This window comes from Monosiga brevicollis, genomic scaffold, assembly GCF_000002865.3.
Source record: "Monosiga brevicollis MX1 MONBRscaffold_48 genomic scaffold, whole genome shotgun sequence".
NCBI lineage: Eukaryota > Choanoflagellata > Craspedida > Salpingoecidae > Monosiga > Monosiga brevicollis.
The window spans coordinates 78,910-104,139 of NW_001865085.1; the positions used below are offsets into that span (position 1 = coordinate 78,910).

The 25,230-nt window shown below is 56.6% G+C and overlaps 3 protein-coding genes across 3 annotated transcripts in view; 2 read left to right on the forward strand and 1 right to left on the reverse strand.

Moving 5' to 3' along the window:
- Positions 1 to 12,550, reverse strand: part of MBCDH21 (uncharacterized protein) — a gene marked incomplete at both ends in the record, with an annotated part of 30,820 nt that extends 18,270 nt beyond the window's left edge. The window contains 3 exons of the mRNA XM_001750799.1: positions 30 to 11,815; positions 11,959 to 12,095; positions 12,275 to 12,550. Of these exons, the coding sequence (XP_001750851.1) occupies positions 30 to 11,815; positions 11,959 to 12,095; positions 12,275 to 12,550 (12,199 nt within the window). The remainder of the gene's footprint in view (positions 1 to 29; positions 11,816 to 11,958; positions 12,096 to 12,274) is intronic.
- Positions 12,551 to 13,496: 946 nt separating this feature from the next.
- Positions 13,497 to 22,399, forward strand: MONBRDRAFT_12904 (uncharacterized protein; the record flags this gene model as incomplete). Its single annotated transcript, XM_001750779.1, has 7 exons — positions 13,497 to 13,548; positions 14,745 to 14,954; positions 15,965 to 16,096; positions 16,173 to 16,433; positions 16,541 to 16,672; positions 16,771 to 17,034; positions 17,862 to 22,399. 7 exons carry the CDS (start codon positions 13,497 to 13,499, stop codon positions 22,397 to 22,399), a joined length of 5,589 nt encoding a protein of 1,862 aa, XP_001750831.1.
- A 540-nt stretch (positions 22,400 to 22,939) lies between these two features.
- On the forward strand, positions 22,940 to 24,457 carry MONBRDRAFT_39313 (uncharacterized protein). The gene is made up of 2 exons (XM_001750780.1): positions 22,940 to 23,069; positions 23,149 to 24,457. Exons 1-2 carry the CDS (start codon positions 22,946 to 22,948, stop codon positions 24,393 to 24,395), a joined length of 1,371 nt encoding a protein of 456 aa, XP_001750832.1. The 5' UTR covers positions 22,940 to 22,945; the 3' UTR covers positions 24,396 to 24,457.
- Positions 24,458 to 25,230: the final 773 nt, after the last annotated feature.

Here is a 25,230-nt window from a genome sequence, read left to right on the forward strand (position 1 = left end):
ATCAACAAACGCCACACGACAAGCCTTACCTGTGGCATTGTAGGCCCTGTTCTCTGTCGACGAAAGAACAAGTCCTGCATCAAAAGGTAGCACGCCAGTCAAACTCCCCTCCAGAACGTCCACGGTCACGGCGCTAAGTGCAGCCTTTATTACTTGATCGTGCCGTGGCGCGATGAACAGCACCATCAAAGTCTCATTTGACCATTGCTCTCCATCAAACGCACGCCAGGCAATCGAGCGTGATACGAGGCGAGGCTCATCAGTTGGATTGACGTAGGTCAGCTGAGACAGCACTGTGGCTGCCTCAACAAGGGAGAGGCCACGCGCATCGTTAATTGCTCTCAGAGAGAGATAGAGCTCCGTTGCCGTAGCCATGTACTGCACCCGAGCCTCGATCGCCGAGACAGCAGCAGGAGGCAACGTCAAGTTTTCACCCAAATCCAAGGCCAAGGAGTCCGCACTGGCCTCGGACAAGCGAAGAGTCACGTCAACTCGTGTCACCGTCTGAAAGGCTGCATCTGGATCCTGAAGGTGCACGTGGCTGAGAGTCAGAGGTGGCGATCCTTCTTCAAACGTATTGGAAGAGGTGTTGAGCACCACAACTGGAGGTCGATTGTTGGCATCAAGAACATGAATGATGATCTCTTGATCCGTCCAGTGGGGCCGTAGGCTGTCGTCCTGGGCACGCAGGCGAATAGAATATGCAGTCTGCACATCCACGTCGAGAACGTCGCTTGCCGTTAATATGAGCTGATCCTCCATTACGTCAAAAAGACCAGCCTCGTCTTCCAATAAGTCAAACGTGACGGACTGCTGGCCGTCGGCGTCAGCGTCCTTTGCCCGCAGCGTGGCCACCACGGCACCTGCGTCGGCTGCCTCGCTCAGGTTGAACGATGCCATGTTGACGTCCCACACAGGGGCATTGTCATTGACGTCGGTGACGTGTAGAGTCAAATTAGAGACCGTTGCATGTACCCCATCGGATACCTCGAGGCCGCAAACGAAGACGCGCGCCCCAAGCTCATAGTCCAGTGCAGCAAAGGCTGAAATGTTGCCCGAAGCACTATCCAGAGCAAATGCCATGCTGGCGTTGCAGGCTTCGCCACCAACAAAGGCGAAGGTAAGGTCTGGTGAGTCGGGATCAACGGCGGTGACGCGGCCCACCAGGCGCGGGCTTGACAGGTTTGCAGCACCCTCTGGTACGTACAAAGTGTTGGCAGACGTCCACACCGGAGCCTCATCGTTCACGTCCAGCACCAAAACCTGAATGCTGTGGTTTGTCGTACGGGGTGGAGCACCCGCGTCGGTGGCCACAATGGTCAGATTGTAAGACGCCTGCGTTTCAAAGTCTAAGGCGCCTGCAGTGAGCAGATCGACTCCAGATGCATTGCTCGATGCTTGCACGCGGAAAGGCAGGTTGTCCGAGCCATTGATCGAGTAAGTCAGGGCGGCGTTCCGACCAGCATCTGCATCAGACACGAGTATCGATGAAATGAGCGAGCCTGCGGGCGCGTCTTCAGCCACCGTTACAGGTCGCGTGCTCTCAAAGACGGGGCTGTTGTCGTTGGCATCCAAGATATGCACCGTGACTGGCACGCGCGTGGTACTGTGCGAGTCTGTGACGAGTACGGTAAAGGACCACGATTTGTTCGTGCTCTCATAATCCAGACGCTCTTCAGCGACCGTGATGACTCCAGACGCGTTGATGGCAAACGGCACAGTCGGTGTAGAAAGTGCATAGCCGAGAGAATCCAGGCCATCAGGGTCGTTGGCGAGCACGCTGCCGAGGAGATGTCCCACCTCGGCTGTCTCAGAAACATTAAAGGTCAGCTCGACTGGGGCAATGGGAGATTCATCGGGCTCATTTCGGACGGTCAAAACATACACGGCCGGCGTGATCAAGCCGCCACCATCGATTGCGTTGACGCTCAAGCGATGCTCAACTGCTGATTCATAGTCCAGAGTGGTGATCAGTTGCAGCTGGCCTGTGGCAGACAGACGGAACCGCTTTAGCTCGACTGCAGGACCAAGCAGCTCAAAGCCGACAGTGCCAAATGACCCACTATCAGCATCAGTGGCGAGTAGCTGCCCCAGTATGGTACCAGGCGACGTGAGCTCCGAAGCACTCGCGGCAAGCGCAGTGGTGTTCCACACGGGTGCGTTGTCGTTAACATCGGTGAGGCGGATGGTGGCGGTAGCGTTGACCACATGAACACCATCCGTTACCGCAAAGACGATGGACACCTGTTCGTAAGCCTCAAAGTCGAGGCCGTCACCCAGGTAGATCGTACCGTTGTCAGCATCCATGGAGACGAACGTGGCGGCTGCCACAGGACTCACAACCAAGATCGAAAATGCAAAATTCTCATCACCATCTGCATCGATCACCTGGACCCCGGCTAGCGAAGCCACGAGATGCTCGGCCACGGTCCAAGGGGGCGAGGTAACTTGAGGCGGCTCATCATTGACATTGCGAATGACGATCAAAAGAGTTGCCCAGGCTGTGCCTAATATGGGTCGCTCTGTGTCGAAGGCACCGATAACCAGCGTCAGTTCTGGGGTCTGTTCGTAGTCAAACGTGCGTGGAAAGCTGACCAGCCCCGTGGCGCTAATGTTGACCAAGGAATGATCACCGGACAGCACGACGAAAGAAGCGTGGCTATGGGCCGGGCTATCCAGGTCCATCACCACCAGCTGAACTGGCTGGGCCAGCGCATTCTCCGTGACAGTCAGGGTAATGTTATCGGTCCCCGCCACGAAAACCGGGGCATGATCATTCACATCACTTACGCGAACGGTCACCGGCAGACGCGCCGTACGTTGACCGCCATCAGATGCCAGGATATGAAAGGAAAAGCTTGCTTGCTCGTGGTAGCGTACTTGCTGAACCAAAGTCAGCTCTCCGCTTGCGGCATCAAGAGAAAATGGCACGGTCGCATTCGGCGCCACTTCCATCGTGTAAGAGAGCTTGCCAAAAGCACCAGTGTCCTCATCACTGGCGCGCACTGTGGCCAAGCTGACCGGTGTAGCTTGGTCCTCCGACATGTTGAGGCTAAGATGACTGAGGGTGAAGATTGGTGCGTGTTCATTTACGTTTTCTACTTGGATTTGGAGGTGTAGGCTGTCAGTAAAGATACCATCATCAACAGTCAAGTTGACCGCGTGCTCTGTTTTTGTTTCATAATCAAGCCTGCGCCCAGGCGCGAGCTCAATGCGCCGGCCGTTGAGGCGGAAGAGTCCGGGCGCATCCTGGTCCAGCGTCAATGTGTAACCTAGATCATCTGGGTCGCTGACGTTGAACTCCACGATCGGTGATTGTGCTAGGAGCGTCTCGTTCATAGCAAGAACAAGCAAGCCCGAGGGTGCCAAAATGACCGGGTTATCGTTGAGATTCTGAAGCGCCAGATCAATGGTAAGAAGAGCAACGCCTGCTGGCTCAAAATCGTCGCGGGCCGTGAATTGCAATTGAATGCGTTTGGTTGTCGTCATCTCAAAGTCCAAAGGGGCGAGAAGGACAATGGCCTGATCGACGAGAGCAAAGTTCGGCGCCCAGCCGGCTACCGTAAAAAAGTCGACCACGGTACCACCCAGACCCAGGTCTGCATCGGTCACTAGGTTGGACAAGTTGGCGATAACGGCGCCTGCAGTCAAATTTTCCAGAACCGCAATGACCCCGACATCTTGCCGCAGCGCTGGCACGGCATCATTTGCTGGCGCAATGGCGATCTTTGCCATTGCCGGTGTCCCGGCCAAATTGGCCGAATCGACAACCTGAACAGCAGCCATGCGCGTTTGAGGCTCGACGTGTATGCTCGGGTTGGTGTAGAACAGCAACGCCACCAATTCAGCGGCAGTGCTGTGGTTGATGGCGCCGCTTGTGCAAGTGAAGCGGGTGATCAGCGTCTGAGTGATCGGGTCGAAGGGCAAGATCTCGCGCGTCACGAAGCTCGGCTGATGCAGCATGTCAATTTCATCGCTGGCATCGGCGCCAGAGAGTGTGACCACAAAGCCCATCACCTCATCATTGTCCACGTCTTCCACGGTCAAGCTCAGGCCTAGCCCCGCGTACTCTAGATCACCATCTCCGCGCACCAGTGCAAGCGCGCCCGACTCGCATTCCGTGGTCATGCAAGAGGAGGGCACATTGAGATTGTGTCGAGAAACCAAGCGAAAATACTTTACGGCGGGCCGCTCGATTGGGTCGGAGGGACCCCAAGTCCCATCGGCCGTCACAGGCAGCGACTGGAAAAAGGTCAGTGGCCCGCCATCCCCCAAGTACACTTGTACGACATAGTCGTCGGCACTACGACGAGAGGTAAGTGTGCCACTCACCATCGCTGTAAAAAAGTACTCATAGCGCTGCTCAAGGGCCAACGTTAGAGAGTCGGCATTTGCAAGATACGCCCGCGCATCACCCTCAAGGTACGTCGTCTCACGGTTCAGACCGCCCGTCATCGGGTCTAAATCAACTGTGGCAGGATCATTGACGGCCTGTACGTTCAGCGACAGCTGCACGGCGTTACTGGCCGCGCCCTCTGCATCGTGAAGTCGGACCATGATTGTGCGCACGCCTGCCGTGGGTTCGTTCAAGATGTTTTGGTAGGTCGACGCAGCCAGTGCCGCTCGTAGGGCGTCGGCGGTCAGCGAAGCGTTACTTTCAAACATGCGCACCGTGTTGTTGGTTCCAACACCACTGGGGACCATGTTGAGGGCAGCATCAAAAACAAAACGTTCATCATCACCATCACGCAGGCCACTCACGTGCACATGCACGTCGGTGAAGAGATCAGAATCAGGATCGGACACATCCAAGCCGTCTGGAAACAACGGCAACGCGGCGCCCTCCTCGAGAAAGTTGACAGTTTCGCTACCACTGGGCACAGCAATCACGGGCATGTTGTTGACGCCCAGGAAACGAATCTCAAGCGTGACCTCCATGCTCTGCGCCACACCATCCGATGCTGCAATCCGCAGCTGCGTGGAGACGGCAGGAGCAGCCGAAAAGTTGTTGCTGTACTCGATTGTCGCGAAGGCGGCCTTTAGTTGCGATGGTGAAGCCGGCCCTTGCAAAACAAGACCACCATCGGCGAGCGTATCAACCCGTACGCCGGGGGTTGCGTTGCGAACTACGAGTTGCTCGCCGAGTGCCGCAGGGGTCGGGTCAAAACGGACGGTCAGGTTGCTCAGCATGACGCTGTCGGCGTCGGTCAAGCGTAATTGGTGAACCAGTGCGGTCACAACACCGGGCAGTACGTCGACGCGCGCGTGTCCAATCAGGGGCAGCGTTCCCGATCCCTCCTGATAGCTGAGCGCAGCGACAGGGTACCCATCAAAGCTAACGACGGGCGGGTCATTAACAGGTACCACCGTCACGAAGGCACGGCTGGCTACCGAGCTGAGGTGTCCTTGTTGTACAACAAAGCGTACGGCACGCGTGACGTTGGGCAACGCGGGCTCAGGGACCGAAATCAAAAAAGCAACGGAGCGAAGGCAGGCCGTGTAGATGGCTGCGCTTGCTGCCCCGGAGAACAGCAAGTCTGTGCTGACACTTGGGGCTACGGTGGGGCTGAGCCCACTGCAAGATGCGACATCGTACGCAAGTACATCTCCGGCAGCCGGGTTCTCAAGCGTGACCCGTGCCTGCAGAATTTGCACGGCTGTGTTAGAGTCCAGCAAGGTGACCCGACCCTGGTTTGGAGTTAAAAGGAGCGAGCCAGCAGCATCTCCCTCGATATATTCAACTGCACGTTGGCGGCTGGCGGTAAGGTCAGCCTCGGAGGCAAAACCAGGTTGAGGTAAGGGTGTCAGCTGGATGATGGGCGCCCGATCAAGAACAAGCGCAGGACGTAACACGCGCGTGCCCAGGTCAACCTGGCGATCATCGTCTTGCCAGGCTGTGAGGGTGAGCGCCAGGTCGGCAGGATTGGGCTCAACGTATGTCTGTGACATTACCACCGATTGCAGCAAGGCCGTGTACTCGGCCAAGGAAGCGTGCCCCTCGATGTCTACAATTGCGCCGGAGGCTGAAAAGTTGAGCGTAAGGTTGGGAGGCAGTTGGGCCGGCACGTCGAGCTTTGGGCCACACTGGCTGGTACAAACAATGGTCCTCGAGGTTACGACAACGTCGACATAGCGCAGCAGAGCAGAAACACGGCCTGCGACCGTGCTGGACGGCGCAGCGGGGGACCCAAATCCACCCAATGTCAAACGCCCCATGCCTGAGAAGTCGGGCAGGCGCACAAGCCGGCCTACCTCGACTGCGGGCTGCGTTTGACCATTCAACACCTCGCGTTGCGTGATTTGAGTTGGTGCATACTCTGCCTCATTGATGAGAAGGGACGCCGAGCCGTCAGCATGAAGAGTCAGGGCAATGAAATCCCATCCATCGTCGACCAAGAGACTGGCGTCTGGGACAAAATGTACATCATATTGCAACCAGGCATCCGGCCGGCTGTCAAGAGATGGCACTTGGAACGTAACAATCACGAGGGCTGAGGTGGCCAAGTATATCTGAAGCTGAATGCGGCCATCGGCATCGCGTTGTGACAAGAGCACGCCCGCACTCTCCGGAAGCAGGTCAGCCCAGAGAACAAGACTCAGAGCGGTGCTCGTGCCGGTCAGCGCCTCCAGAGCATTGGGTACGACAACGAGATTGGAGGCATTGAATTCGACTGCAGCCGTCAGCAAGGACGTGCCGGCACGGGGGAGGCATTGATCGAAAAAGTCTACCAAGCCTGCGCTGGCAACATCGGGTCCGGCGCTCGACTGAACTGTCTTACAAAGTTCGGCGGTGATGGGCGCGGCGTTCCACGCATCGTTGTCGCGCACTGGTAGCGTGAGGCGGAGAGCGCGCAGAGTACTTGGCAAGACGTCCAAGTCCGTGAGCGTGGAGTTGGCCAGTGGCCGGATCGCGCTGCCTTCTTCTGGCAGAGCGACAGTGCCAGTTGCAGGTGCAAGGGTCACATCCTCATCCGAGACGTCCAGCAGATTGACAGTCAGATTGTGCGTGACCCAGTTGGTTGGCGATCCCGTGTCACCAACGCGCAGCTGAATGAGGAGGGTGTCCCCAAGCGTTTCACGGTCAAGCGGTGCCGCGGCCTGGAGCGTTGCTGAGACCGCAGAGATGCGCGAGAACACAAAACCCAAAGGCGGCGCAATCACCAAAAACTGCATGTCTCCTTCAAAACTGTCCGCATCCGAGGCAGATACCGTGGCCACCAATCTCGGCACCAGAGAATTGTCCTCGGTGAGAGTGACATCATCTGGCGCCGAAATTACGGGTGGATTGTCATTGGCATCAAGCACCGTCAGTTCGAAGGAAACCGATGTGTTGCGGCCTCCGCCGTCGCGGACAAAAAGCTCGTAACGCTGGCGTTGACGATCAACGGTCTCGAAATCAAGAACCCGGCGAATAATCAACGCAGTGCCGTCGTCGTTCAGCGAAAGCGCCGGATCTGGGTTCGATGTGTGTAAAGCAAGCTCAAGTGCTCCAAAAATGCCGACATCCGCATCCGACGCAGTGACATTGGCGTAGATGGTCCCCACTGGCACCAGCTCTGACAGCTCGCGAGATGTGACCTCGTCCAGCACAGGAGAGTTATCGTTGAGATTCTCGACCCAGCAGGTGACGAGCACGCGCGTGCTTACACGCACGGGGGATCCGAGGTCGTACGCCTCGACCCACACGGCTACTGCCGAGGTTAGCTCTGCATCCAAAGGGCGGCGCATGCGCACGAGACCGGTCAGAGCATCCACTTCGAAGGCGTCCAGGTCACCTGCAACAAGGCGAAAACGAACGACCGAGTTGTTGCCGGGGCCGTCGGAATCCCAGGCCACCAGCGTGACACAAGCCAGAGGTGCACTGTTTTCTGGGACCGTGCATGATAGGTTTCCGTGTGTAAAGGCGGGCGGATTGTCGTTGACATCCGTGAGGGTGATGGTCAGGTTGGCACGAGAGGAAAGCGCAAGTGTGGGATCCACGGCGTCCCTGGCAACCACCTCTAAATGATAGACGTCGCGCACTTCACGGTCAAGCATGGCAAAGGTTACCACCTGGCCCGAGGGCAGCAGTGCAAAGTCATTTGCACCATCGCCTGTGAGTTCGAGCTGGATGTCGGCCAAGGCAGCTCCATCCACGTAGTCCGTGGCGGCAATGAGCAAATTGTCAAGAGGGGTTCCAGGAGCAACGTTTTCAGGGATTGCAGCCGCATATGCGGGCTGACTGAATGTCGGCGCTTCGGTGTTCACATCGCGCACGACAAGGTAAACGGTTAGCGTCGCGTTTTGCGCTCCATCCGATGCAACGATGCCAAATGTGAGGACATTGCCTTCAATGCCGGCAGCACGGTCGTAAGTCAATTGGATGAGCGCACGGACGTGCCCTGACGCATCGACGCTAAAGAAGGCCGGCATGGAGGATGTATATCTGACGGGAAGGCCAGATATATCGCCATCCACGGCCAGCACGGTTGCTAAGACACCCCCGGGGGCGGCACCCTCGTCCACGCTGATGGTAACGTTGGTGCCATTGAGAAAGCGCGGCGGTTCATCGTTGACGTCCGCTACGTTGACCACAAACTCAGCGCGAGCCTCGAGGAATGGGGTGCCTCCATCGCGAGCCACCACTTCCAAACGCCAGAGATTGGCTGATTCCGCATCTAGAGGCGCAACCAGGGACAGGGTGCCGTTGGCGCTGAGCGCAAAAGGCAGAGTCGAATCTGATTCCAGTGCCCACTCTGGACCCGAAAGCACGCTGAGATTGGCAAAGGTGACGAGCGCATTGGCGCCAATGTCTGCGTCGGTCGCAGAATACTGGTTGAGGATCACCGGGGGGGCGACCGATTCGACAAGGCTGATGAAATTACGAGTGGCTACAAGCTGTGGAGCGTTATCGTTCGCGTCCAGCACGGTCAGATTTAGCTCCCGCGACCCGCGACGTCCGTTGGCATATTCAACTTCAAGGCGGTATGCAAACTCGGCCGTGGTCTCTCGGTCCAGGGGCGCAACCACCATGAGCAAGTTGATGCCTTGGACCGATATCTTGGGTTGAACCAAATGACTGGGCCAGCTTGTCAGAGCCAGGTCAGGGTAGACGCGCACGAGGGCCACATCGCCGCGCAGGCGCAGCGAGCTGCCCGGGGAGGCGCCGACAACAAAGCGCTGGTTGGCGGGGTTGTCGTGCACAGGCCCGCGGAGTTGTAGGGCCGTGGCGATGGGCGTTTCGTCAATCCACAGGCTCAAGTCGGTCCCAGCAATGACCACGCGCAGGCGATGCCAGGTGCCATCTATCACGCTGGTGGCAACGGCGCGGTTTGTTTGGGCGTAGTCTCCGTTGGCGAGGCGGTAAACATAGGAAAAGACAATGTTGTTGGTGGTGGCGCTGAGTGTATAGCTCACGCTGTCGATACTCGAGGTGAGTGAGTCGCGCGTCTTGCTGAGGATATAACCCGAGGCATCGAGCCGGACCATAGCGACAATGGTAAGAACCCCACTGGCGCCGACCTGAGCCGCAACAGCTCGGTCGGTGGCCGCAACTGCGGAGTTGGAGGTACGCGTCAAGCCGCTAAATCGGGTAGTTGAGCGCCAGAACCCAAGGGTGAAGCTGTCATCGGCAGTTGTAGCGTCCACGGATACGCCGGCCACGCCCTCCTCTGGCAGTCGCAAGGCGCCGTCAAGAACGGAGACCTCGGCATTCGCCAAGCTCACAGGTGGCAGGGGTACAACGTCCCAGATGGGATCTTGGTCTAGAACCTCCTGACCGGAATTGGCTGGGGCGCGCGGAAGGCTGGTTGTACCGACAAAGCCCACGATGGTGGTGGTGAAAAGGTTTTCGCGTAGCATTAAATGCGTTGGGCTGGCCGTGACCAGAATGCACTCGTTGTCAGGACACGCGGTGCACAGGCCTGATGTGGCGTTGAAGGTGCGATGTGCGGGACAATGGCTCACGCAGACGTCGTCATTGCGAGCAAAGCGGCATGCGTCGCAGTCACTGCTTGACGAACCAGAGCAGGATTGCAGCGGGTCGCAGAGGGCATGGCAGGCGATGCAGCCTTGATCGTGCGCAGTCGAGAGATTGAAAAAGCCTGGGCGGCAAGTATCACAGGCCGCACCCAGGACGTTGTCCTTACAGAGACAACCTCCTTCATCTTGACCACAGAAAAAGGTATTGTTGTGTCGAGAGCCCGCCTCGTTGCATACGCAGGCCTGACAACCCTCGGGGTTGGCTGCTGACAAGTTAAAAAACCCTCGTGCGCAGACATCACAGGTGGAACCCTGTACGTGGGGTTTGCAAGAGCAGGCCCCGTCACCGTCCTGGCAAGTTGCGGTGGCACGGCCAGCCGCATTGCATACGCAGGGGCGACAGGGATCGACCTCGGTGATGGATCGATTGCTGGGAAGGAAAAAGCCGTCAGCGCAGGCAGCACATTGGCGACCGGTTGTGTGGGCGGTGCAGTTGCACACACCACCATCCCCAACGGTCCAGCTGTCGGGGTGAGGATCATGTGCAGCGCTGTAAACGCAAGCATCCGCTTTGCCGTGACATGTGCAGGGCTGACAGGTAAAGGCTGCTGCCGGGCCCAAAGCCGGTCGGAAGGGTTTGGCGTTGTACAACGGCGCGCAAGCCTCGCACTGGGAGCCGATGGTGTTGCCACCACAGCTGCAGCTGAGGGTGCTGTTGTAGGGAGGGCTCGATCTGACCGGTTCAGGGCCGCACTCTAGTTCAAAGCCGTGACAAGCACAGCGAATGCTCCCCGCGATAGTACCGATGGTGACGTAATGGCTTTGCGCTAGCTCGGGCACACCCAGGCCAACGAAGCTTAGGCGCAGCTGTGTTGCTGTGACGGCCGCTAGAGCAGCTGAGCTGGCCGTCACATTGGGAAAAGAAGTTTGAAAGGCGACGGTACCGGTGCTTACAGCGGCACCGTCAGCCGTTCGCGGGTAAGACTGGCATGGTGCAGTGCTGGCAAAGGCGCAATCAGCGCGGAGCACACCCAGCAGGGTCCAGGCCACCTCGGCTGGGTCGCTGGTCTGAGCGATTTCGAGACGAATTTCGTCAGGCAAGGCCGAGAGCACGTCTAGTTCGATTCGATCGAGGTAGTGAGGCCCACGAAGGTCGAGTGTGAGAGTTGCGTTTGAGCCCAAAGCCGACTGCCAGGCCGTCTGTTCATCGCCATCCAGCACAAAGCCTGGAGCGAAGGCAGCTCCTGTTTGTAAAACACGATCCTGCGTGTTGCGCGGCGCGGGCCGAGTGGGTATTTCAACACAGGTATTGGGAGTCGACAGCTCATCCAAGAGCACTGGGTGTGTTGGTGGACAGCGACAGGCGGGAGCGACGGCGGCCGGCACAAAAGCAAAGTGCACGGGAAAATCTTCTGCCACGGCTAGCGCGTGTAGGACGTCAGATTGGGTGGCCATGCGTGATGCAAGTTGTGCTTGGTAAAAACGCCCGGTAAATGAAGCCACCGTGGCCGTGTCGCCACCCACCAACATCTGGTCAACCTGACAGCCAAAAGGACGGTCTGAACCACACTGGGAAGGATCGATGAAGGTTTGTGGGAAGCTGGCAGGGTCGTAGTACCAAGATGCCAGAACCCGACCCGCTGAGTCATATACGACGAGATCCCGACGGTAAAAGCTAATGGTCCACTCGTAACGCGTGCCGGTTTCGAGGGGTGCACTCGAGAGGGATAGTTCCACTTGATGGGGTTGAAAGTAAGCATCGCGTTGCTGAACCAAAAGACGACCCGCCGAGGCGTTGAGGGCAACGGCACTGGAAATAGTGGAGCCCTGATTAATCAGAACGGCAAATAAATGCCTGATGGGGCGGAGTTTGATTTTTGGCCGCAGAGAGGCAAGGGTTGATGGGGGCACGGGTGGACAAGGCGGCGTAGACACGGGAGCGTGAGTGGTTTCAAGTTGCAACGTGCGGCGGGAAACGTCCAGCGGGGCAGGACGTACTGCACGTCGGGGGTGATCGTTTCAAGCTGAAATCCCAGGCGTAGGGCATAGCCATTGGCGCGGGTCAAATGGGGCTGCTGTGTAATGGGCACGGCCAGTGGGGGCGTGCTGGTGTTGAGTGGGACGCCGACGCTTTCCTGTGATCGCAAATGCGGATGAACGGGGGTGAACCCAGACGGAGATGGGTGGCGACCCAAACGCACGTGCACGTCAAAATGAGCGGAGTGTTTCGAAGCAACGCATAACTGCACAAGCACGGAAAGGCAAGGGCGCGCCGGTTGGAAGTGCACAATTTAAACGCAAAGGGGGCGCGTACGTTGAAGCCAGGGCGAGCTGTGGTCAGAAGATTAATAAAGCTGGGAGCGGCACCCGAGTAGGTGCAGGGCTCGGCGCAGTTTACAGTGGTGAGGCAAGCTGGTTCTGGTGTCAAGGTATATCGACAATAGGCCTCATCCGCCGAGGTGCAGGTAGTCTCGCTGGAGGCCCGCACATAGCTGGGTAGGGCGGCTGCTTGAGGCAGCTCGCTGAAACCCAGAGAAAGGATCAGAGCGGCGAGCAGCGGCGGCAGCCCTGGTAGTCGCCGCCGTGCCATGATAACGGCAACTCGAGGCCTGGCCTCGAAATGCCCGTGTTGTGTATCCGCGACTTGGCGCACACAATGGGTCAAAACAAAGGTCCTCGCGCCCGAGAGGGGCGAGATGGTCAAAACTACAAATCGACACCCCATACGGACAGGGGAGCGATGGAAAAATATAAGAAGAGAGGATCTAGCCCAGTGTGGGAAGAGCCAGACTGACGTCGTGTCTTTTTCTTCTTTTTTCGGGATGGCTTGATTGACGTGAAGCAGAGCGTGTGATGCCACGAAATTTGCATGCATGCAGGGTCAAAACAATAACATCTCCAACTCCGAGGGGTCTTGTTCATTTTGTTCAAGAAAAGTCAGATAAGTTTCGATTACAGGGGTGTTTTAAGAAGAGCTGGGACGCTGCGTCTCTCGAGCTCTGTGTGTGTGTGTGTGTGTTTGTCTCTCTCTCTCTCTCTCTGTCTGTCTGTCTCTCTCTCTCTCTCTCTCTCTCTCTCTGTCTCTCTCTCTCGCTCGCTTTCTCTCTCTCTCTCTCTCTCTCTGTCTCTCTCTCTCTCTCTCTCTCTCACAAAAACTCTACTCTTCTTGTTTATTTGCTCTCTCTCTCTCTGTCGATCCCTCTCTCTCTCTCTCCGGGGGGCTTTGGGGGCTAGAGGCTGTGCGTACGCGGGGGTGCCGAGGGCTTGTGTGGCGCTCGAGTCTTGAGCAGGGATGATGAGGATGAGGATGGGGATGGTAATGGGCTTTTGAAGGACGAGGCAACTGTTAGCCGTCGGTATTCTTGGCTTGCCATCGCGCCAGGTCCGTGCTTGTGGCAGACTCTTCTTGATCGGGCATTGTGACCCTGACTCTGCCAATGCTTTTTGGCTGGTGATGAGTGTGGCTTACATATGGTACGCCTGCACAGCTGTACAAGTCCAAGCATGTTGCCGGGGCCGCATGTTGGTCAGGTGGCATGGCGGAGTTTCGCCCTGTTGGTGGCGCTGGCCCTGCCACAGGCCATGCTGGTAAGACACCCACTTCGCTCGCCGTTTGACTTTTGGCTGCTTTGTGTTTTTTTTTCCACCTTGACACTTGCATTCTGACGGGTGCTCTTGGACAGATTCAGGCTCAGTTCGCATCGGATCCTGCTGCATCCAACAAGGACCTCGACTTTTGCAGCACTGTAACCACTTTTGCGGCTGTTGGCGATTGTACCAATTGCACTTCTTGCGAACTTAAAGAAGACACAACCACCAAAGGTCTGCCTTTGGCTGATTGCTTCTGCTTCGCTGAGCCGCACAGACCCCATGCCACATGACCGCCAAACAACCTCACCTCCCCCTCCCCTGAACCTAGTCTATCTCTGTGCGCCAACATGCTGTCCGCAGGGCTACGGCATTTCCTCGATCAAGGACACGAAACGCGTCGACGTTTGCGCTCGTACGGGAGTTGAATGCCAGCCCCTTGACCTCTACCTCACTCTTCCTACCCCCAGTATCCCTCGCTCACGACCACGTTGTTGCCATCGCTTTGCCTGTTGCCAGTCTGTGGTCCCTCTGAGCTCACCTACTCGGACAATTACTGCTACGGTCTGTTCCTGTTCTTACCTTGTTCTGCCTGTCAAGGTTCTGTGGGCCTGTTTGTCGTTGGCTCATCCCGCTCATACCACGAAAAGCACCTCCTTGCGCCCACACTCGTCTACTCACTCTGAACCATCCTGAACCCCCGAACCCCCACGCCGCACAGCTGCATGCAGCGCCGGGTTTGGTTTCAAACAAGAAAGCGGTGTCTGTGTGGCATGTAGCCACGGGCTCTGGACCGGCCCCGGACCGCATCTAGATGCATGCCGACCGTGGCAAATTTGTCACCCAGGCAAATACATGTCCACCATGGGCAGTACCAGCCAGGATCGCCTTTGCGCTGATTGTTCCCCTCGTATGTTCTCTGCCTTGCTCCTTGTGTTCGGAGACATTATGACGCAGGATTGCACAGGGATGCTAACGACTGTGATGATCGCCACCGTTTACACACACACAACTCGCACACACACATCAGACACTTTTAGCGTCTCCCAGAACCAAGTCGGCTGCCAGGCACAGGGAGCTTGCGGTGCTGGTCAATACTACAACGCACCGCCTAACCGCGACGCCGCGCGAACCTGTCCAAGTTGTCCTGGTTCGTTAATCATGCATCAGTTTTGATCCTGTCGCATCCTTCCTAGCGTGGTGCCTAGCTGCATCGCACATGCGTGCACTTACTCATGACTCCGCCGATCCCAATCCTGAACCCCCCACAGCCCGCACATACCAACCCGCAAGTAGCCATTTTAATTCCACCTGCCTCCCCAAGGCCAACTCGTGCACCTACCACGAATTCGTCCCCAATCATGCTTCCACCATCGCCGATTTCACCTGCGCCCCGTGTCCGTCCGGTAAGGGGGGGTAAATAACAATGAAGAAGTCCGAGCTGTCGAAAGTGCGCGATCACTCAGGCAATGTGCCCTTGGTGTCGCTGCGCAGGTCGATACCAAAATCAGCCGAGTCACACCCTGAGCTCGTGCAAGCCTATACCAAGTTGCTCTCCGGGCCAATACATCAAGGAAACCTATCCGTCTCCCGACTGGAGCTGCAGCAACTGCCCGACCAATACCTATGGATACCTTCCTCCAAAAAACACTTGTGGATCCGTGTCCAAGTGCCAATCGGGAGAGTATCTTTTAGTGGGAAGCACGGCCACCAGCGACACAGTCTGCTCACGATGTCCCAGCTCCACTTTTATCTCCGCCGTGAATCATACTCTGAACAGCTGCACCCCGTGGACAACTTGCGAACCCGGTACTTATGTATCCGTTTCGCCCACGAGCAGCTCAGATCGGAGCTGTACCAGTTGTGTCAGCGGCAAATTTTCCACTAGTCAAAATCAAGCCACATGCGTGGCGCGCTCCGTCACCTGCTCGACCGGGCACTATGTTTCAAATCCCGACTCGCTGACCACAGATCGCCTTTGTGCCACGTGTGGTGCCGGTGTGTACCATCAACTGCCCTCGGCTGGCCTCTTTAGCCCAAGCCCCCGTCTTTGCCTTTGCTTTTCCTCACCATCTACCTTGCTGCCGATGGACTAGGCAAATACCAAGCCTCCAACTCTTACACGGGAGCCACTTGCACAAACAAGCTGTCCAGTTGTCCTGCAGGCACATACGCGGCCTTTGTGACGGATCCTACGCGCAACACAGCTTGCGTTGCCTGCCCCGGCGGTACGCATGCTTGACTTTAAATCGGATGCCAGTTTTCTCTTTTTCTCTTTTTTTTTTCCTTTTTTCGCTTTACATGTTAAGTGCTTTTTCTCTTTTTTTCTTCGCAATGGTCGGGAAGAAAAAGTACATGATCCTCTGTTTTGCGAGCTTGGACGACCCCTCGATTGACTTTTGCATTGGCTTGGCAGGCTCCTTCATGAATTTGGCCGCACACTTGCAAACACAATGTATTGCAAAGACTAATACCTGTGGGATTGGAGAATATGTTTCCAATCCCGATAGCAATACGGCCGACTACACGTGTGCCCTTTGCCCGTCTGGTACGTACGCTTGACCATTGATTTCGTCTGCACCAATCCCAAAGCAAGCTAATATCATTGTGGTTCGTGGGGGCAGGCACGTTCATGGGCGCCTCAGGCCACCTGAACCACGCCTGTACGAACAAGACGGCGATGTGCTCGCCCGGCACCTACGTCAGCAATGCAGCAAGCCGAAGTGCAGACTACATCTGCTTGCCTTGCGTTGGGGAGTCTTTCCAGCCGAGCTTTACACAAACTGCCACTGCATGCACGCCTCGCGCCACTTGCTCGTATGGCCGTTACGTCGTCAACCCCTCCAGTAAAACAACCAATACCATCTGCGACATCTGTCCGACCGGTGCGTTTCTTGGTGTCACCCCGAATGTGACTTGCATTTTTGTTTCGCTGATTGGACATTTTTGCCTGTTTTTTTTAAAAAAATGATCTCGTTGCTTTGCTTGACAGGCACATATATTGACGTGAACGACCATCGCCTCAGTGCTTGCACTACCAAAAGCAGCCTGTGCGGTCCAGGCCAATTCTGCTCCAACCTGGGCGACCCAACCACAGATACTACCTGTTCGGCTTGCCCGCCCGGTACGGGTTGTGCAGCCATGTCGTCAGCTTGATCGGCGTTTTTTTTTTTGATGAGATCACCTGCACTCCTCACCGTTTGCTGGTCACTTGGGCACTAGGGACTTTTCGAGGGGATGCAGCTCACAAACACACAGCATGTACTTTGAAATCTGGTTATTGCATGGCCGGACAGCGCGTGTCCAATTTCGACAGCACGACACAAAATTATCAGTGCGAAGCCTGTGACACGGACGAATTCAATGCGTTCAATTTCCACCGCAACGCCTCGTGCTTTACACGCACCCCCAACTGTGGTCCCGGCTTTCGCATGGAAGTCGCCGCCTCGGCGGCAGAAGATAATACCTGCGTCGAGTGTCCTACCAGTGAGTTTTCGCCTCTGAAATTCTATGTGACCTTGCACAGACGCGCTAGTCCTTAGAACGTGTGTTTCACCACTTGTTTGATCCAGACACTTATCAACCGAGCACGACGACGAGCTCGCTTTCCTGTGTGACAAAGGGCACGTGTGAAATCGACGAGTATGCAACTTTTGTCGCCGATCGCACGCGTGACTTGGACTGCCCATCATGCCCAAGTGGTGCGACCCGATCTGTCATGCACAAGCGTTGATCCACCATGCTTTTTGTACCGCTCACAACTTCTGCTGCAATATCGTCTTCCTCTTTTTTTTTTTCCACATGGTTGTCGACTGGTTGTGTTATCAACAGGCACGCATTTGAACCTGTCCAATCACCGTGAGACGGCTTGCGTTTCATCTGAAAATGTCTGTCCTTCCGACCGCTACTATTCAGTGGATACACACGCCTGCGAGGCGTGTGCTACAGGTGGGGCCAGGCCATCACGGCATCTGTTCTGGCCGACTTCTGCTTTTTCTTTGCCGGATCAGCTCAGCCCGCTGTCTCCACGTATCTTGTAGATACATACCTATCCTACACGGGCTCTGTCCCCTCCTGCGTAACCCGGAGCCGATGCAGCGCGGGCCATTTTGCCAACAGTAGCAATGCGCGCGCCGATACCACGTGCATACCTTGTCCTGCCGGTATGCCCTGCGCAGACGGACTGAGCAAACGTCCTTTGACGATTGTACCCCCTCACTTGCTTGAGCATGCATGGCAGTGCTCACATGCCAGTGCTTTTATTTGCGTTGACCTAGGCACGTACATGAGCCATAGAAACCATCTTTTCCCAGCTTGCTGGGAACGGGAGTCTTGCCTGGCCGGGCAGGAGGATGTTTTCATCGGCGATGTCACAAAGGCACCACTATGCGAGAATTGCAGCGCTGGGAGCTACTCCATCGAGGCCTTGGAATCGTGCAATGCATGCCCCGCTGGCACCTATCAAACCTTGCCCGGACAATCCGAGTGTGTTGCCTGCACTGGCGCTGGCTTCTCGCCTGCTGGTGCCACCACCTGCTACCCTATTCAACTGCTGGTCGACGGTTCGCCCGTGCTCACGCGCGTTGAGGTTCAATCATTGGCGGCCATCGAACTGGTACCCAAGGGCGTACGCTTTCAAACATTGTCCGACTCGGTCACGGGCGTTGAGGTGGTGACAACTACGACAATGACCCAGGCGTTTTCTCAAACATTGCTTGTCGAAGCCGTGGTCATTGCCACCGAGACTGTGTTGCTCAGTCGCACAGTGACCTTTGTGGTACCAGATACCACTCCACCCGAGTTGACGGGTGCAACGAGCGTCACGCTGATATCAGGCCAGCAGTGGACACCCTCGTACACGGCCTGGGACGCTCGGGATGGAAACGTGTCGGCCTCTGTGACCGTGCAAATCGTCTCCTCGCCGCCCGAAACCACCACGGGTAGCTGCACCGGGTCTTGGCTCAACACCAGCTGGTCGTCATACAATATTAGTGCAACTGATTCACTGGTCGCGGACGCCTTATTCGGACCTGATGGCAGCACATATGTGGCTCTAGTATCGGCACGAGACAGTGCTGACAACGTGGCCACTCTCAACGTCACCATCACCATGGCTGAAAATGAGGCGCCCCTCGTGCAGATGGCCTTGACGGAGCGTACAATTGAGTGGGGTGACGCCGTTCAGCTGCCCGAGATTCAGGTGCAGCTCAACACTGCGCCCATGCGCCTGCTTACCTCGTGCCTGGTCGTCGAGCGGTGGAAGCTTGCCGTACCTTCAAATGCGACCACAGGCATCTTGGACGTGGATTGGAATGCGTCAAGCCTGTGGGATCCTACGAGTCCGCAACGGGCGGCGCTGGTCTCGGGTGGACTCGCCATGCTGAGTACAAGTCAAACGGCACCTGGCATGTTGATTCGCCTGCGTTACCAATTTAGCGCGTTGGGCCGGCAGACTCTGCAAGACGTGTTGCTGCTAGTGCGTGACTCAAAGGTACCGCAGCTCAACGTAGTCTGGCCCAACGGCAACCAGAACAATGTCGTGTTGCCCTTTGGAATCATTCCCACGCCTCCTCAGTATGATTGCACAGACGACCCCGCTGGGTCACCCACGGTTGTGACTTGGAAGGCACCCCCATATCAGCGCTATATGCCTGGGGCGTATACTGTGACCGTAGCTTGTTATGACTCGAGCGGCCACGCGGTGCAAGACTCTCGTACCTGGATTGTGGCACAACCGGAGCCACCAGTTAGTGCCCTCGAAATTTTAGCTCAAGCAGAGGAGTCTGCAGATGGCATCTCTGTCAATGTTATTTTGGAGACTCTCAAGCGCAAGCTGCAAACGCCATGGGTGTTTGTCATTGATATTGTAAACGGCGCAGATTTTGCCTTCAATCTATGGCCTCCAGCTGCCAACAGGACCGATTCGTTGGTTGGCCTACCTAGTGTGGCACTGCATGTGGCCGTCCGCGCCCCAGTCACATATGAGTGGCAATCCCCAAGCAGTCTGGTTGAAGTTTGTGAGCAGACGGATTGCATCGGGCAATCCGTTGCTCTTTCTGAGTTGGGAGTCTATAACTACACGGCAGAAGAGCTCGCATCGGCAACCCGGTGGATTGGTTCCACCGCCACAAGTTCAACGACCCTACAACCAACGACAACGACAACCACGACAACGACAACGACCACAACCACAACCACAACTGCAGCTAGCACGACACAACCCACGTCAGCTGGGCGGGTGGATGATACCACTCACCCAGGGGAAGGAGAGACAACAATAAGATTGGCCAGCACGAGCCGAACCAGTGAATGCTCGGGCTACGGCACGTTTGACGATGACACGGGGGAGTGCGTTTGCGACTTTTATTCGGGTCGTCAGGGCACCTTCTGCGAGATTCCTGGTTGCCCGACTATTACCGATGAAGACTGCTCCGGCCATGGTGAGTGCAACTCGGAGAATGCCGAGTGCACCTGTGACTCCGGCTGGGTTGGTGTGGCCTGCAGCGTTCCCGATTGTCTCAACAACTGCCACTTCCGTGGCACCTGCGATCCTGACACCTACGCACCTCTTGTCCGTTGCGTTAACTGCGATGAGGGCTGGATGGGTTTGGATTGCGGCACGCCCTGCACTCATGGTACCGAAACGCCCAAGGACTCTATCAACTGCGTTTGTGAGCTTGGATGGACCTCGGAGAGTTGCAATGTCCAATGCAGTGGCGCTGGCATCATCGAGGACGACCAGTGCATCTGCAACTACCTTCAAGGCTTCTGGGGTGATTTGTGCGACGAGCCTGGCTGCCCTGGCAACGGCGCGTGCCTTTTTAATACCAGTGCGCCGGGCATTTGTGATCTCTCTGGCGCCGAACGCATGGCTCACGGTGAGTCTTGCTCTGGCCGTGGTATTTGCAACTCGGAGCTGGCTGTCTGTGACTGCAACCCCGGGTGGCGTGGTCCTGGCTGTGAGAGTCCGGACTGCCCCGGCGAGCCTGACTGCTATGGCCGTGGCTTCTGTAACCACACGCTCGAGGAACCCATTTGTCAAAACTGCGATGCAGGTTGGATGGGACGTGACTGCAACACACCCTGTGTTCACGGCGTGGAAACACCCGTCAACTCAGGTTTCTGCTTGTGCGAAACGGGTTGGAGTGGCGAGAGCTGTGATGCTGAATGCTCGGGCAACGGTAAAATCCGCACGTCCGATCAGGGCGTCGTGTTTTGTGCCTGCGATTACGAGAAGGGATTCTGGGGCGAGCTGTGCGACGTGCCTGGTTGCCCTGGTAACGGCCCTTGCGCCGAGGGTGCATACGATGGCGTCTGTGGCTTCACCGATTACAGGCGCATGCAAGAGGGTCAGTCATGCAGTGGCAACGGCGAGTGCTCGGGCGGGGTTTGTGAGTGTTTCAGCGGCTGGCAGGGTGTCGGCTGTGAAACCCCCGACTGTCCTGGCGTACCCAACTGCAACAACCAGGGCACGTGCAAGTGGGAGAACGAAACGGACCCCACCTGCGTTGACTGCATCGGTGTTTTCATGGGAGCTGCCTGCTCGGAACGATGCGTGCATGGAACGCAATCTCCGCCCAACTCGGGCATCTGCATCTGTGATCCGGGCTGGACCTCAGCCTCGTGCGACATCGAGTGCTCCGGCTTTGGAAGCATTGTCGATGGAGTTTGCGAGTGCACTTTTGAGAGTGGGCGCTCAGGCGCGAGCTGCGAGATTGAGGGCTGCCCGACCAAGGTCGCGGGTGCAGAGTGCTCGGGTCACGGTGACTGCAATGCCTTGGGTGAATGTGATTGCCTTCCCTCCTGGGTAGGCATTGGGTGCCACATTCCTGATTGCCCCGAAAACTGCTCGGGCAATGGCGTGTGCTACGGTGACTGGGAGGACGGTCAAGCCTATTGCGTTTGTGATGCCGGCTACTTGTACCCCTCTTGCTCGGTGCCTTGCGTGCACGGGGTTGAGACGCCCCTGCGATCAGGTCTGTGTGTCTGCGAGCCTCAATACACGGGCGTGTCGTGTGACGTTGAGTGCAATGACCATGGTGTCATCGTCAATAGCGAGTGCGTCTGTCGCACCGCTGTTCCCGGTGACTCGTGGTCTGGTTCGGCCTGCAATGTCGCCTCCTGTCCTGGCTTCCCAACATGCAGTGACAACGGCGTGTGCAACAGCGCGACTGGCGCGTGCACATGTGATAACGGCTTTGCCGGAGCCAATTGCTCTGAGCCCGTGTTTCCGGACGATCCGCCAGGCAATAAGGAAAGTGAATCAAGCACACAACGCTCTGGCGTCAACCCAGCCCTGGTGGGTGGGGCAGCGGCTGGTCTCATCTTGCTCCTGATGGTCGTGGTCTTTGCTGTGCGCCGCTCTCGACGCAACCACCGCCCGCGACCGCATCTTGGCAGTGACCCCAAGGTCTTGAATAGTCCCCATGAGCCGTTCATGTTTGCCAATCCGACTTATCATCCACCCGAGGGTGGCTTCCCGACCCCGGCGCAACTGAACAGCCACGTCCAAAACGGCTGGGACATGGCCACGTACGACCATGGTCGCCCTGCTGATAGCTCGCCATCTTTGACGACAGGCGAATATGCTGCTGTTCCAGTCACTTCATCACAGGAAACCGACTGGGTCAATTATGACACTGGAACGCCGCGCGCACAGGCCAGCACGTATTACTCAGCCCCCATTAACCACAACTACTACTCGGCCGTGGGTCAAGCGCAAGAAACCACAGACATTTACGGCATGGCAAACTACGCCGAACCCGCCGCTCTCCCACCTCGCCCTCGTGCGCTCACTCTCTCCGGTTCCCATCCACCAGGCTCACATGCCGTTGATACTTCCGACACCTGAATGCTCTGGCTGCGCCATCGCATTCATTTTATTGATTCTCATCATCTTTGCAAGTTTGAGCAAAGGCATCGATCTCCTCTTGTTTTGTTTTGTTTTTTTTTCGAAGAGATTGCAGAGTGTGCCCAGCCTTCTGAACTGGGATGCACCTCTTTTGCGTTTATCGTTCTCCACTGTGCCGTGTTGTAAGCGACTTTTCTGCAGGCGCTCTTGTCTCGCCTTTCATTTTTTTTTTTTTTTGCGAGTTTTGTGATGTTTTTTTCCGTATGTTAAGTATGTAATACAACGCGCTCTTCTGCTTCCCCCGCCTTGTTTGGCCACGTTCGGGGTTGATGTTATCGTCTCACCCAAGCAGCAGGAAGCGACTTGAACATAATAAATTGATGGCCACCCGCCAGTTAACTTCGTACATCTTCTTTAAATTTTTCCACAACATCTTTCATAAAACTTGCCTACAAAACTGCAATAACTCAATTATTTTCAACATGAATGTCATTTGGTGCGTGGCACATGTATTTTACTTCTTTTTTCTTCTTTGGGACCAACGAGATGCGAGATGAGCTTCGACGGGCGGCGTACTTTGGTGCCGGGGCGGCGGCAACTTGGTTGCTGCTGCGAGCACTGACGCGGGGAGACGAGGATCCAATCGTGCACCGTGGGGTCGCTCGGGCAGGTGGGTGCTGTTTGTCTTGCATGCTTTTGCAGTGCCCGCTTGTTCGTTGTCGCTCATGGCCAATGCCCACACGTGCCAGACGGTGCGCCCGCGCCGACGCTTGATGGCGAGTCGGGCAAGAAGAACTCCTCGCTGTCGACCGAGTCACTCAAGTTGGTACGTGCACAGCTTGAGGCTGTGCCAGCTGATGCGCTACCAGACTTTGTGTCGCATTACTTGAGGCTGTCTAAGGCAACGCTGCTTCGCCTCGCGGCCGAGTCCATGACAGGCGGCGAACTTTTGGAACATGCCGAACCAGATCGCTTTGGCTTTGATGTGTTTTCTAAACTGCGCTGGAGCGGTGTGGAAGGTGCAGACAATGAAACGTTGGGTCGCTGGCTCAAGGCCTTGGTCGCAGTCACCCCAGCTGCGTCGGCCGAGGCCGAGACACCCATGGATGACGACGCCGACGATGCCTCGCCTCAAAACGAACCGGGACGGCGAGTGGCCTTGCTGGAAAGGCACCTGAAAGTGCTGCGCGAGGCCGCAGCTGCGACGGCTGAGAGACGCCAAGCGTCTGCGCAGGTTGTAGAGACGGACAATGGCTTTGGTGTGATGCTTTCGCAGCCCAGCTCCACGATGCAGCGCTGGATGCGAGCCGCCGCCGCTGCAGATACTCAGGGCCCACACCTGGATATTGGGGCCGCTTATGGAGTGGCTTCGGCGCCTGTACTTGCGGCTGGGGCCCGGGTAGTCGCATGCGATCTTTCATCCACTCAGCTCGACCTCATTGCTGAACGCGCCAGTGCCCTTCTTCGGGATGCGCCAGCCTCGGATGCCGTCGTCCTCGTTCCCGAAGTTGAGCAGCGACTCGAGTGTTTGGTTGGGGCGGTTCCGGGAGTTCTGAGTCGTTTGTCTCCACCTGTGCACCATGTGCTCGCCTCCAACGTGCTACACTTTTTGCCGCCCCGCGCGTTGCGCCTCACGCTCCAACGCCTATATGATGCCATGGCGCCTGGTGCATGCCTGTATGTGGAAGCTGATACGCCATACATGGCAGGGACCTGGCCCTTGTCATGGCTGTATGCTTGGCGACGCGTCTTGGGCAGTGCTTTCCCGGGTTATTTCTGGTTCCCAGCCAGCTTGCGAGCCTGGCTGCTGCCGCACCGCCTGCGGGCCGTGGACCACTATCACATGTTGGATACCCGCGTGTTGCTCCGCGAGCTCCGTGCCGTGGGCTTTGAGATCGATGAGCTTTTTTACGAGTCGCTGGCGCCAGAACAGGATGCCTTTGGCCTTGTACATGATGGTCGGGAGATTGTTGTGGCCATTGCCTGCCGGCGCTAAAAGGTTGTAGCCTAAAGAAGGAGTTTATATTGGGCTCATGTCGACCTAATCAAGTCATTTACACCATACGACGCACACAAAATTCATCCAACACCCCACCACCGCCGCCGGCACTTTTGCCCTGACTTGATCTCAATGTCCAACAACCTGCACATAGCTGTTCCCTGTCAAACCTGGGGAGACACCCCCCACATGCCCTCCCCACAAGCGCATTCCTTTCAAGTTGTTCCGTCAGTAAGAAGAAGATCGATCATACACACACACACACACACACACACACACACACACACACACACACACACACACACACACACACACACACACACACACACACACACACGATTCAAATTTTTAATTTTTTACACAAGCAGGCATCATCATCATCATTGCCGTAGTAGTATCAAGATGGAAGAAGGATATTGGTCGCATGCTGTGAATGACCGGGAGCGGTTGGCAGAGGCCATGGCACTGCGACGGTCGAGGATTGAGGTGGGTGGGGTTGGATGCAGGAGAGGATGGATAGCGGGTGCAGTGGGTCAGCTGGTGTTGTATGAATGTTTCGGGTGGAGACAAACTCATGGTGTTGCGCAGGCTGACGTGCGGGTGGGAGCTGGGCGGGCCACTGGCCAGGAGCTGATTATGGCGCACCCTCCCGCCACGACCAGCGATCTGAGCTTTTACGACTTTGTCGAGACGTTGCTTGCAGCCGAGGTACGATGGGTTTGTTGCGTTGTGGAACCGGGGGGCCGATGCCCAACTGATGTGGGGTACTGCTCCCAGTTTACCATTAGCATTCTCAAGCTGGATTTCAAGGACACCGATGCCGTAGCACCAG